The 13874-nt window shown below is 46.1% G+C and overlaps 1 protein-coding gene across 1 annotated transcript; it reads left to right on the forward strand.

The window, feature by feature from the left end:
* Positions 1-9774: 9774 nt before the first annotated feature.
* On the forward strand, positions 9775-13544 carry ADRB1 (adrenoceptor beta 1). Its single transcript, XM_074545261.1, has one exon. It carries the CDS (start codon positions 9829-9831, stop codon positions 11200-11202), a length of 1374 nt encoding a protein of 457 aa, XP_074401362.1. The 5' UTR covers positions 9775-9828; the 3' UTR covers positions 11203-13544.
* The last annotated feature ends 330 nt before the right edge of the window (positions 13545-13874 follow it).

Consider the following 13874-nt stretch of genomic DNA (forward strand, 5'->3'; position numbering starts at 1 on the left):
GCTGCCTTCCTGTGAGTGAGGCACTGGTAGGCTTTCTTCACTCCACCCAAATACCATTTTCAGTACCATTGATAGATTATTCTACTGGAGAACTTTTGTCCTCTATGAGACCTGGTTAAAATTAGACAACAGGATGAAAGACTTGAGAAGACAGGTTAGAATCATCATCATCAACATCATCACTATCCTCAGTGATAGTGCAATAACTGCAATAGCTTTGCAGTTATTCCATCAGCATTAATTCCTGCCATGAATGGACCATACAAGCATGGCTATAATATATGCTATGTAGCAGATTTTCGGATTTTCCAATGCAAGTGTTTTGATTCCAGTTTGAAATATCAATTCCTTGCTTTTGTTTATTAAAGACCTTCACCTTTTATTTTCTTGCAGGCTTACAACATGAAAAGCAAAGCAAGCATACCCCAAAAGCTCAAGGGAAAAAAAATCAACCGGGAAACAAACAAGCAAAAAACAACCTGAACACAGAGCATTTAAGAAGGATCTCAGTCTTTCTAAATGTAAACCTCAAGAGTCTTAGGACAGTGTGATTTTTCTGGGGAGGGCATCTTCGCCACAAGACAGCGTTTGGTGTTAAATAACCAAGAGGATGACTCAATTCTTCCTTAGTTCACAGTAATGAGGTTATAGATAAACTTTTGTTAGTGCTACATATTCTGACCTGATAGGACAGTCAGGTTATTATGGTGTTGCTATGGCATCTTTTTCTAGTTTTTTTTACACTACTTCATGGTGTTTCTAAAGAAACTTTGAGACTAAAACCTCTTTTCCCTCATCTGCTTTTTAGGACTTACACTGGAATATGACCCAGTAGGCAAAATGTTACTCATTTTCAATTATTCTAGAAGGAAAATGGTTTAGCTAACAAAGCCTTTAGAATCATGTTTATATTTTCAAAGAGCAAATAATTAAACAGTTTGGCACAGTAAACAAATGCTTAACTTTTCTGAAGAACAGAGAATATGTGTAATGTTAAGGTTGTTCAAGCTTTTGTGAAGCAGATTCACTGCATCAAAGAAGTTGAAAGGCAATGGTGAAAGCAGAAACTGGAGACCATGACACAGGACCCACAGGGTCTGAGATGAGCCACAGGCTAAAGGGCAGTCACTGAGGCCCAGATTCATCCCATTTAACCTCAGGCACTTAAATGAATTGGCTAATGTAGGAAGCTGAGCTCCCTCATTAGACAACGTAGAGAAAAAAGCTGCTTCAAAGAGAATTGAAGCACAGCCAGAACTCGCATTTCTCTTTATTACATGTGAGAGAAGTTTAAACCCTAAAATTCAGTGATGCTCCTAACCTGAGACCTCGCTTAATTGCATGAAGTTACTTCCCAGCCATCCCAGACTCAAGTCCAGCTGTCTCCATTGCAGCCTAAGTAGCTCTTGCTGTAATGTATGTCCATTCCTTTTCCTCCTGTATGCAGCAGAGAACAGTTTATACCTCTCTCCTTTGCAGGAACACTTTACACTGTCATTGTGTCCCCTTAGTGATGTCTCTGGAGTAAACAAACCCAGTTCTTTCAGCCTTTCCACTCCAGCTCCAGTGTCAAGGCCTCTGCTTGTTCTCATTGCTTGCTTTTGGGATCATGCCACCAGGCTCACATATTTCTAAAAGTTGGCACCTAAATGTGGACACAGGCATTGCCAGTAGGCCAATGCCAGGTGTTTGTTTGCTACTCTATTTTCAGTAGAGCAGAGGGATTGCTTTATGTCTTGCATGTATCTCCTGCTCCTGGTGGTTGTGCAAGCACAGCCATGGCTCCCCAGAGGCCTTGCAGCATGTCAGGATTATCAAACCTTTTCACTGAGACAGAAACAAGGGCCCTGGCTCCTTAGTCCTGCTCCCACAAGAATGTCTTTTCATGGCATGGTAACTGGTGCCAAGAGTAATAAGAGCAGGAAATGGGCATAAAGAGGAAAAGACAAGTTCATTGCAAGCAGAGGCACCAATCCCACAGGCCAAACACCAATGGAGATGCTGGAGTTGCCTGTAACAATCCAACCTTGCAATGTTCCTTCTGGGAAATGTCATTTCTCCTGTCTGTCCCTTTGAATCCCTTCCTAACTCTTACCTAATGAATGTGATTAAGTCTGCAGGAGGGCATTTCTGTACCACAGGCCAGATTCAGTCATTCTCCCACCTTACTCAAAATACCAACCCCTCTGTAGGACAACTGCAAGTAGAAACTGAAGTAAAAAGTTGACAGCAATGCCAACCCAGTCTCCAAAAACATGTGATTTCAGAAACAGTTGGATGAGAGGACTGGGGAACACTGAGATGCCCTAATGTTCACATCAGAAACCCTCCTATTTTCCTGCCAGAAGTGTCTCTCATGGCTTGGAGACTCATCCTTTGGGGAACAAAAGCAATACCACATGATATGGTTTCCAGTGATCCATGGGTCCTGTGGACAATGCATGAGGAACAGCAAGTAAACAAAGACATCAGGAAGGCAAAGAGCTCAGAGAGAGCCCGTGGCCTGAAATGTGTGTGCATAAACAATCCCCCTGAATCATTATGCATAATTAATGTGTGAAAAGTCCCAAACTCATTCCTGGACAGTCTGTAGAATAGAAGGATAAATAAATCATAAGGAACAAGGTGTTTGCTGAGTGACAACAGCTAAGCTAACTACAATCTTAGCAGTTTCAGATTGCAAGGCTGCAGTGAGCAGCCTGTGGTTACTGTCAAGAACAGCTTGAACACAGGGGTGCCTCAATAACAGCTTTTCTATTTAAAATAGTCATAATATTCTGTCTATAGGAGACCTTTCAGATGAGGACTGCAAAGTGGTTCACAGCTATTCAGACTCACAAAAGCCCAGTGAGAGCAAAGAGAGTATTTATTAGATACAATTATGGCTTTGTTACTAATGCATTACAAATTTGTTGGCAGATGCAAGATTTTGCTACTCAGATATGAGGGAGTTATATGCATTAAGTCTAACTGCTAATAGAGAAAACCTTAAAAAAATAGGTTAATCTCCTTTTTTGTCTAAAAACATTTTATATAAAAAACAGGCATATCAAGAATTTCTTGCTAGAGTCCTTTGTTACTTGGTCATGAATGAATTTAACTTGAAGCTATATTGAGGTATTGGTATATTACTAAATGTCTGGTTGATTGAAGAGAATGGGGGAAAGAGAGGTCTAGTTAAATGACTTCAAAATTAGGTTCTTACAATAAAAATTGAGATAAGACTCAATATTAACTTTGCTTCATCAGTCATTGAACAAAACTAGAAGGGAATCTGACAGGAAGGCTCACTGATTAAAGGGTCACTTCAGTTTGCCTTTTTTTTCCCTAGTTAAAACTACATTTAAAGACCACAATTATTTTACTGAAAGTTGTAGATATATAGCTTAAATTCTGACCAGATTTCCAAAAGTACAGAACACATGTTTATCCACTTTACCTCCAGGAAAGAGGGGAATGCTGAGCACTTCACTTTACCATACCACGTGTCTGTTGCCAAATGCAGACTGAAGAGATATTTCCCGATAGGTGATACCTAAAAGGGGATTTGCCATCAGAAATGTTACTTGCAAAGCTGGAGTATCATAATTTGATTTATAATTACAAATTGATAAGCAAACAGGTGAAAAGTGAGGCAATTTGTCGTCATCTTACAATGATTTTATGATACACTAAATAGATAAAAAAAGGTGCATGCCCTGGTCCACACCTACAGAAAAGCAAAAGATGCAGAGGTGACAAAAAGCTTAATCCAAAGAATTCATTTCCACCAAAAAATGGTCAGCAGAGGTGTCTCACAGCCAGTCAGAAGAGGTTATAAGCAGCAAATGTGTTACTGTAAGCATTGCTTTAAACACTGGGAATGTGTTTAGAAGGATCCACCAAAGCATTCCAGCATTTTCCTTCCCCACTTGCCAGAGGCTCAGCTGGTCTGCAAGTCTATCAGGGAAATACATTAACTGGCAAGGGGTGACATCACCCATGTGCAAGGTAGGTGCAACTCAACAACTTATTCTGTAATGATTGAAGCCCGGCAGTTTTCACTCTGTGACAGGCATTAACTACATCTGAGGCTGATGTTAAGGAGTTTTAAACATTTTCAGCAGTTTCCAGAAGCAGGTATCAAAGACATTTGTCAGAGAGGTATAAAGCAACAGGTTAAGGAAAAAAAGAGCAACACAGAATTAAAGTTGTCGCAATATATTTTTCCAAGATTATTTTTAATATTTATGTTTTCTTATGCTACTTGATAACAGACTTGCATGGCTCTGCAAGACCCCCCTGTAACACTGATGCATCTTTTATTTCTTCCTCTTTTAGCTAATTCTGTATTTATTTGCACCAAATAAAAGCAGTCGCTGAAAAAAACCTGTCACTGAATATTTTAAACTGCCAAAAATATAGCTTTGAAAATTAAAATTTGCAATTCAGAATCTCCCAAACCTTCTAAAAGCATTCTTAATGCCACAGAAAAAGGAACTATTTAACTTTTTCACATGTAGTGATACAATCTCAGCTCTTCAGAGATCTTTCCCATGGCACTGCCCTAAGTTAGCATGAACCACAACTGACTTTTCTTGCTTAAAAAAAAATCCAGAAAGTATTTTCTCGCAGTGGGAGCCCTAACCCATGTCCCTACAGAACCCAAGGCCTCAGTGCTACATCTGGAGACACTCAGCCAACAGCACTGGGCTGACCAGACCTCTAAATCAGCCTCAACCATCACCCACCCTCACAGCCAGCTGGAGCTGACCCTCAGCCATGCTGCCCACATCAGGCTTTTGCCATTCAGAACAGAGATACAGATTTCTCACACATCCAAAAACACTGAATGAGTCTTTTTGAACATTCCAGTCACTTATGTGCTTTAGTTATCCATGATGTGAAGAGGAAAGAAATGGTCTCTGAATTCCACATTTCAGCACCCAGCATGGACACCCAAATGCTGCTGCTGTGCTTTTTCATCGAGCCCACACATCAAGATGTGTTTTTAAAGCACCAGGTTTTTTCCAGGTAAAATGTGAAATGGAGTTTCCCAAAGCATGCTACTGTCATCCCATGGATGGGTAAGCATCAGGATGGAGAAATAAGGCAACTTCTTGCAGCCAGCATGCATTGAAGCAGGAATAGATTCACATGAAACCTCAGAGGACTCAGTCATCACTCCTCTGCTGTCATCTCTGACCACAATCTCTCTGTATAAACAAAGCCTCTGGCCACTGCAGGGTTTGCTGGCCTGCTGTAAAATGTTTTGCCACCTCTCTCACAGGAATTGCTGATGCTTAAAAAAGAGGCAGCCTTTTCTCACAGTGCCAGTGTCTCTGTAGAGGAGTTGGAATGTCAAGAAAGTATGGGGGCATGCAGACAGGAACACCCAGAAACTTGAGCAATTGCAGTCAGTTGTAATCTGAATTAATGAGCACACAATTATTACTCCAGATTAATATTAGCCCGGATTGGAAATAAAGTCCATTCTGGGAGAATTGAATGGTGTTGGTCAAACTCAGCCTTCTTCTGAATTTTGACTTTTTAGCAGCAACAAAACACAGATATTAGGAGACAAGAAACATGACTTGTCTGCTCTTCAGCACTGTTTTGCTCAGTGTGTGAAAAAGAGACATAAAGACATATTGCATCTCTTTTATCACCTGAAGGGAATTAATGAATCAGCATGATTGTAAGACAGTCTCCTGATGACAAAAACACTCTGTACAATGGCTAGGTTACAATGACAGGGATTTCCAGAGCATCAGAATTTATTTATGTGTGTTCAGATTGGTTTGGGGCTTTTTAAAACATTGATACGCGCAGTCCTGTACATGCTAACCATCACATCAGCCACAGCTCTTGAGTGAACAGGAATTAATAAGCATTCACTGCTTGGGACCCCCGAAGTCAAACTCAGGGCGTGCTTCATCCTAAGGTAGCTCACACTTGTAACAGCATCCCCATGGAATTATAGTGTCACACACACAGCATAAGGCTGGAAATTCTGTTCTACGGTACCTTTGCTTTGTATTTTTCTGATATTGTTTAACAGAAATTAACTACATGCAGTATTTGGAGCACTGTCACACGTGCTCAGGAGATAATGTCAATGGAATTGTGCGTTGTCACAGGATAACAGCCTCCTGCTGCTGCTGAAATGCCAAATTGAGGCTGAGGCATTTATGGAAAATAAACGTCAAGTCAAAGCCAAGATGTTTATTTTAAAAGCAAGAGACATGGATCTTGTGGCAATGTTCCATCATGTCTCTATTTCTCTAACAACAAATGTCCAGTGTGAATAGAGCCAAGTGGTGACTTCTTCCCGGGCCAGCAGAGAGAGGCTGAAGCCTGATCACTTCACATGAGGATTCTCAGAGTGGTTTCTCACCTCCTTTCCTGCAGGTTTTAGTCAGCCGTCCAGGTAGCAAACACAAAATGATTTACCAGATGCATGCTAAGTTTGCTAAGAGATTAAGGAAGACAGCAGGAAGAAAAATGGACAACAAATGCATTTTTAATTTGCTTTTAGGTGATTCTTTTTCTCCAGAGAAGGAATTACAACATGAGGCTCACTGAAATCAATGGGAGGATTTCCAGGCTTCTCAGTGGACTTTGCTAAATGCCTTAAGAGAACAAATAGCTCATGTTTTTAGAGTGAATTATGTTAATAATAGTGGTCCCTGAATTTGATTCATGAAGGCACAGCTGGACCAAGACTGGGCAAGGAAGACAAGATCTTTGTCTAAGGGGCATGACAAGGCAACACAGAGCTCAGAGCAGCCCTGGAGATGCAGGGATGGCTTACAGCAGAGTGGCAACAGCAAATCCACTGCCCTAGCTACTGCAATGATGGAGGAAGGGGTTAATCCCAGGGTCCAGCACCATTCCCAATCTCCTGCCCCACTGCTGGTGCTGCTGGCAGGGACAGAACTCATTCAGCAGAACATCTTGGAATCTGCTTTGCATGGAGGGAGGTGCACGAAGACAAGCTGTAAGCTGTGGAAAGCATCTCAAAGGACTGGGTTTAAAAAACACCCACATAGCTCACTTCAGTTCCTGAAATGCTGAGGTTTCACAGCTCATGCCAACAGGGTGTCTCAAATGTGATACATTTTAGTTCTCATCAGATCTACCTGCTGCTCATTAAAAGCCATGATTCGGAGAGCAAGAAGAAACAAACCATTTCAGTGCTGTAAGCTCTTCTCTTGACCTAACAGAACATCCTTAAATAGTATGCAAATGAATGGAAGTATTTAAATCTTGTTAAAGATATGTCTGAAATGAAAAAAAAGAAAAAAAACCCAAAAAAACAACAACAACATCAACAAAAAAAAAAAAAAAAACACCAAGGAAACTTGGAGTTAGAGGAGATTTGCAGAAGGTAATGCTCTGAAAGGGGTTAAGCCCACAGTGAACATTTGGCTGCTCTGTGCTGCAAGGGCCAGAGGGATGTTCTGTACAGAATTCGTAAACTTGCTTATTTTTTCCTTTGGAGATGCATTGTTTCCCAAAGACATTCTGGCTCCAGCTCTGATCTGACATTCCAGATTGATGTGTGTGGAACCAACAAAGACACAGAGAAGCACCACACAATTATGTGTCTTCTGCTTTATTGCATACTTGTTAATAATTTCCTTTACTGCTCCAGCCTTTAAGCTTATCTTCTCTTATGGTGGGAAGAGACCTCCTGCTGGAGATCTGATAGGATAGCTTGATAGGCAAGGAGCTGGCATTTTATTAGTTTATGGTATTTATTAACTGTGTAAAGATATTACAGCAATAATGGATCTGGACAGATGACAGATGGATGGTGCTCCAGGAATAGCAAGTAAAACAGCTGCAGGGTATCCCCACCACTGCTTCAGTGTCATCTTGGGAAAAATATGTAAGATTTTATCTGAATTTTTTCTGGCTGATTTTGTGCTAAAATGGACTGTACGCATTCACAAAATTCATCCAAGCATCTCATCTGTGAAGGTTTTGGTGCAATGATGCACCATGGGCCTCGTACTTACTTTAAGTGTTCCAGCTAAATGTAGAAAAGAAAAAATTGTTTCTATCCCACAGCTTCACTAACCTGGTTTCTTTTTTTTTTTTTTTTTTTTTTTTAGATCAGAATTACAAGTAGCAGACCTGGGCAAATAGTCCTGGAAACAACTGTTCTGCTTTTCATTTGGCATAAGGTCTCCCTCTGTTCCTGAAGATGCCATGCCTCCTTCCCTTCCCACTAAAGTGGGTCATGCTTTGGTCCAGCAGATGACGAGCAGCAAAGCAAAGTCCATGGGAACATGAGGGAATGGTTTGCCAAGCAGCAGGTCCACGCTGGTGTGTGGCCTTTAGTCAGGGTTAAATAAACAGTGTGTAAATAAATAAATAATTTTTTTCCCAGGTTGCGACCTTGTAAATCAAGCCTAAGCCTAGAAGGGATTTTTATGGGCCAGCTGGAGCAGCAGAGCAGTCTTAGCAGAATAAATATATAGGAGGAAGAAAATAACTGCGACTTCCAGTTGCTCCCAGAGAGCTGTGGGGAACATTTGGTGCTGCTGTAAAGACATGCCAATGATTTAAAAGGCAGGAGAGAGGGGACATTGTTCTCATTTACTCAGTGGTTGCTCCACATTATTTTAAGAAGTTTAAAACAGTAAAATGCAGTCTTACAGCTTCAGAGCAGAAGAGAGAGCCAAGCAGGTAGATGGAAATATAACCAAACAAGTTCTAGCAGCAGGTTTCACAGAAGGGGATGGGACCTGGGCAGGGATTTGCTCGGTTGGTTATCTGAGCATTGCAGCCTCCTGATGTTTCACGTACTTTACTGCTCATTACCAAACAATGGTACTAACAGCATCAATACTCAGAGCAGACCCTAGATTTCGTGACTTTGACCAGGCTGTGTCAAAGATACTGCAGGCATTTTTAAAAGTCCAGAGAGATCCGTTCAGCACAACAGAGAAAAGCCAGAAAAGGGAGCTGTGGCTCCCACCTCCCAACCCTGCAGTGGCTTGGTCTGGCAGGGCTGGAGGAGAAGGGGAAAGGAGAATTCAGAATGGGGAGATGTAGGGGACGAGCGGCAGCCGCAGTCCCTGCACGGAGCTGGCAGCATCATCCCTGTAAGCGGGTTTGCCATGGGGGCTCCGGGGCTGCCCAGGCTGGGAGAGGAGGCGCTGGGGACAGGGGCCTTGGGAGCGCGACAACAGTCCCTGATGGGGACATCCAACGGGAGGGCATCGCTATAACTTTCCAGTGGAGAGTGATGCAAACAGTGCTGGCAGATTGCTTTTTCCCAGGAATAACTGTAACTTCTGCTCCAGAAGCCGGTAGGAGCCCACCCTGCCCGTATCCCCTGCCTGCCCTGCGGCTGCCGGGCACAGACACCCCGTGCCCAGGACAAGGACACCCCGTGCCCGGGACACCCACGCTGCCGTGCGGGAAGGGGCTCTGTGCCCGGCAACCGCGGGGCACGCAGAGCAAACACGGGGATCCGGGCTGGGTACTAGCAGGGACAGGGGCAGGAACAGGGACAGGAAGAGGGGTAGGGATAAGGAAAGGGATAAGGGCAGAAACAGGGGCAGGAACAGGGGCAGGGATAGGGGCAGGAATAGGGACAGGGGCAGGAACAGGGGCAGAAACAGGGGCAGGGACAGGGGCAGCGGTACGGCCGGTGCGCGGGCGGGGCGCTTCAGTGCCGCTCTCTCGGTGCCGATTGGCGGCGGACGGTGCCGGGGCGGTGCAGGGGCGGTACCGGGGCTGTACCTGGGCGGTACCGGGGCGGTGCAGGGGCGGTACCAGGGCGGTGCCAGGGCGGTGTCGGGGCGGGCCCGTCCGGCGGCGCGGCGCGGGGCCATGCGGCAGCCCCCGGGCGGTGGCAGCGGCGGCGGCGCCGCCTTCCTGCCCGCGGCGCGGTGCGGAGCGGCGGCCGGAGCGCCCCGCACAGCCATGGGCGATGGGTGGCTGCCTCCGGACTGCGGCCCCCAGAACCGCTCCGTGGCCGGGGTGACGGCCGTGCCGCCCGGGAGCAGACAGCTGCCCGCCGCCGAGCTGTCGCAGCAGTGGGCTGTAGGCATGAGCCTGCTGATGGCCCTGGTGGTGCTGCTTATCGTGGCCGGGAACGTGCTGGTGATCGCGGCCATCGGGAGGACGCAGCGGCTGCAGACCCTCACCAACCTGTTTATCACCTCGCTGGCCTGCGCCGACCTGGTGATGGGGCTGCTGGTGGTGCCCTTCGGGGCCACGCTGGTGGTGCGGGGCACCTGGCTCTGGGGGTCGTTCCTGTGCGAGTGCTGGACCTCGCTGGACGTGCTCTGCGTGACGGCCAGCATCGAGACCCTGTGCGTCATCGCCATCGACCGCTACCTGGCCATCACCTCGCCTTTCCGCTACCAGAGCCTCATGACCAAGGGTCGGGCCAAGGGCATCATCTGCACCGTCTGGGCCATCTCTGCCCTGGTCTCCTTCTTGCCCATCATGATGCACTGGTGGCGGGATGACGACCCCCAGGCGCTGGAGTGCTACCAGGATCCGGGCTGCTGCGACTTCGTCACCAACAGGGCTTACGCCATCGCCTCGTCCATCATTTCTTTCTACATCCCCCTTCTCATCATGATCTTTGTGTACCTGCGGGTGTACAGGGAGGCCAAGGAGCAGATGAGGAAGATCGATAGGTGCGAGGGCCGGTTCTACGGCAGCCAGGAGCAGCCGCAGACGCCCCTGCCCGCTCACCCTCACCACCAGCCCATCCTCGGCAACGGCCGGGCCAGCAAGCGAAAGACCTCCCGCATCATGGCCATGAAGGAGCAGAAAGCCCTCAAGACTTTGGGCATCATCATGGGGGTGTTCACCCTCTGCTGGCTCCCCTTCTTCCTGGTGAACATCGTCAACGTCTTCAACAGGGACCTGGTGCCGGACTGGCTCTTCGTTTTCTTCAACTGGTTGGGCTACGCCAACTCCGCGTTCAACCCCATCATCTACTGCCGCAGCCCCGACTTTCGGAAGGCCTTCAAGAGGCTGCTGTGCTGCCGCCGGAAAGCCGACCGGTGGCTGCACGGCGGCGGCGGGGAGCTGGCCCGGCTGCCCGGGGGCTTCATCAGCACCGTGGGCTCCCCGGAGCGCAGCCTGGCCGGGACCTGGTCCGACTGCAACGGGGGCACTCGGGGCGGCAGCGAGTCCAGCCTGGAGGAGAGACATAGCAAAGCCTCCGACTCGGAGTCCAAGGTATAGGGGGGGCGTGGGGGCCGCGCCGGAGCGGGACAGGGGGGACAGGCAGGCAGGGAGACGCAGGAGCGGAGAAAGCCCCGGCAGCTGCCCCATGGTAATGCTATTGCCGAGCGAAACGATCCCTGCCGTGGCAGGGAGAGTGCGGGTGTTTACTTAGGAATAGAAGCAGGTGAACTGGTGTACGACATACCTCATCCGAAACTACAGCAAACAGGAAAGCCACTGAGCGGACAGCAAAGGAAGCCAGCAGCCCATGCCGGGGGCAGCCGCCTGCCTTTGGGGGACGCGCTGTCACGGCGGGCACGGTGGCGGCAGCGCTCGGTGCCTGTCCCAGGACGTGCCGGTGGCCGAACCAGCGGGTACCCGGTGCTGGCCCAGTTCGGCTTCAGCTGGGGTCTGACACCCCCGCCTGGCCCCGGGGCTCGTCCCCTCTCCCAGAGAGGGCACCGGGATTTTGCGGAGGCGCGGGGCCGGTGCTGCAGGTGCTCCGGGCACGGAGCGCGGCCGGCGAGACACAGACCTGCCGGCAAGATGAGTTTTAATCTCGGAGTAGCCGTGCTCTGCTCGCCTGCAGAGTAGCGGGAGGGAAAATAAGGAGCAGTGAGGAGCGCTGGTATGTTTTGGAAGGGGGTAAAACAACCCAACCCACACTCTTGTGCTTATTCCCTCTGCATCAGCCAGCAGTGAGTTACTGTGCTTATCTCCTTCGGCCAGACAATAGCAGTCAGGCTGAGAAACTTCTACCTCAAACTGTGCATATTGTACAGGGGAATGGACGGACCATGTTTATATTAAACAGCATATTTACATACCACTAATGGGGTTTTAGGACAAGGGCTGGGGAGGGGGGGTGAGGAACCTTCTGCAGCTTGTTCATTATAATTACAGATGAACGGGGGGAGGGGGGAGAATCCTGGCAACAAAAATTTACTGCACATTTTTTTAAAAAATGGCGACAAAGTCGTTTTTTGCACAGTGTTAAAGAGTTGTAAAGTTATTTGAAGATATTACTTGCACACACATACACACATGCAGATTGAAAAGGAAAAGGAGGTTTGCGTAACACCGACCCTGAACCTGATTTCTGGTTTTGTCTGATCTGTTATAGTTTTATTGAGAGAGTGACTTTTTTAATATTATTTTTTGAAGGTACTGTAAATATATCCATATTATAAATTAAAATATCTTAAGAGACTTTATTATTTTTATTTTTATTTCCAAATGCCCACGTGAATCTGCTGTTATTTTAGCACTTGTGTGTCATTTCCATTTTTCTCTCTGTGTGTGTTTTATAACATATTTATACTTTGGTGCAATTTACTACTGTGTAAGTAATTGGTCTATGTGCAATAAATACCATTGCAGCACAAGCAAGTGTGTCTCTATAGGTTTTGAAACAATACCAACCTATAATGGGAAGAACAGCATTTGTTTTTCTCCAAAGATGGCTCAGATTACCAATACAACTTGATCTAATGGCTTTTCCTGACAGTGTTGTAAAAAACCTGTTTGAAACCCAGTATGGTTGTGTTCCTGTTGCAGTGAGGTCCACTGACTTCCCTTATTAATGGGAAAAAATTAATGGCTAATGACAAGGTGTTTCCACTCTGATAATGAATACTCATTTTCTTGAACTATTCCTTTCTGGAATATATTCTTGTCTTTTTTTCCCCTTTTTTCTTTTGTTGTTGTTGTCGTTGGAGTACACGGCTGGGAGTCAGGAGACCAGAATATTTAAGATTACAGAGGACGCTTAATTTGAAAGCTTAAAATGGTATTGAGTAGAAAGAAATCTCTGTAAGCGTTACATGCCACCCCACAAGTGGGTCCACCTCATGCTGCCAGCAGGTCTGATAACTGAATGTTGTATTTTTCATTGATCTCAGTAAGGAATTACAGTGAGCAGAAGGGCTGCAGCTTTGTGCCCCTGCTCTGAAGGTTGTCTTCCTTTACTGCTTTATGAAGGTGTGCTCTACCCTGTGGTTTCATAAAGTTTTTCATTACTGAAATGAATAAATGGCAGGCAGAGAAACAAAAAGACAGTGCAGAATAAAAGTGAAGTATTTTTTGGCTTTATTAAACTCAGGAGTATAGTTTAATTAAATATCAGCTCCCAGGAACAGCACTTCCCAAAGCGAGTTCTTCAGGGTGGTGGCTCACAGTTTGTTTTGGAAACCATTTGTTCATTTTTCTTTGTTTTCAAAGTTAAGGAATTTGTCCTTTGCAATTTCTAATGTTGAATTTTCAGGGGGAAAAAAAAGTTACTCTTTTCAAGCAAATACAAAATAAAGGGACTGGAGAAGTAAATAATACTTTTCCATTGATGTCACTGGAGTTTGATGTGAGCTGTAGTTGATGGTGTCTTCCTTGGTAAGAGTGAAATGGGCTCCTTAAAATGCTGGGGTGACATCAGATCAGGAGCTAAGTGAAGTGGGCTTTGCCATCAAATAATTAAAAAAAAATCTGGTTTTATCTTTGATTATAGCAAACACAACAGGACCAAAAGGGTGCCCTGGATGGTGATGTCTGATGCCAGCAACTGCAGCAAGATGTTGGCTGTGCATGTCTGGGATGGGATGGGATGGGATGGGATGGGATGGGATGGGATGGGATGGGATGGGATGGGATGGGATGGGATGGGATGGGGAAACAGTGCTGCTCTCCTTGTGCATGTT

The sequence above is a fragment of the Zonotrichia albicollis genome, chromosome 7 (genome assembly GCF_047830755.1).
Source record: "Zonotrichia albicollis isolate bZonAlb1 chromosome 7, bZonAlb1.hap1, whole genome shotgun sequence".
Classification (NCBI taxonomy): Eukaryota; Metazoa; Chordata; class Aves; order Passeriformes; family Passerellidae; genus Zonotrichia; species Zonotrichia albicollis.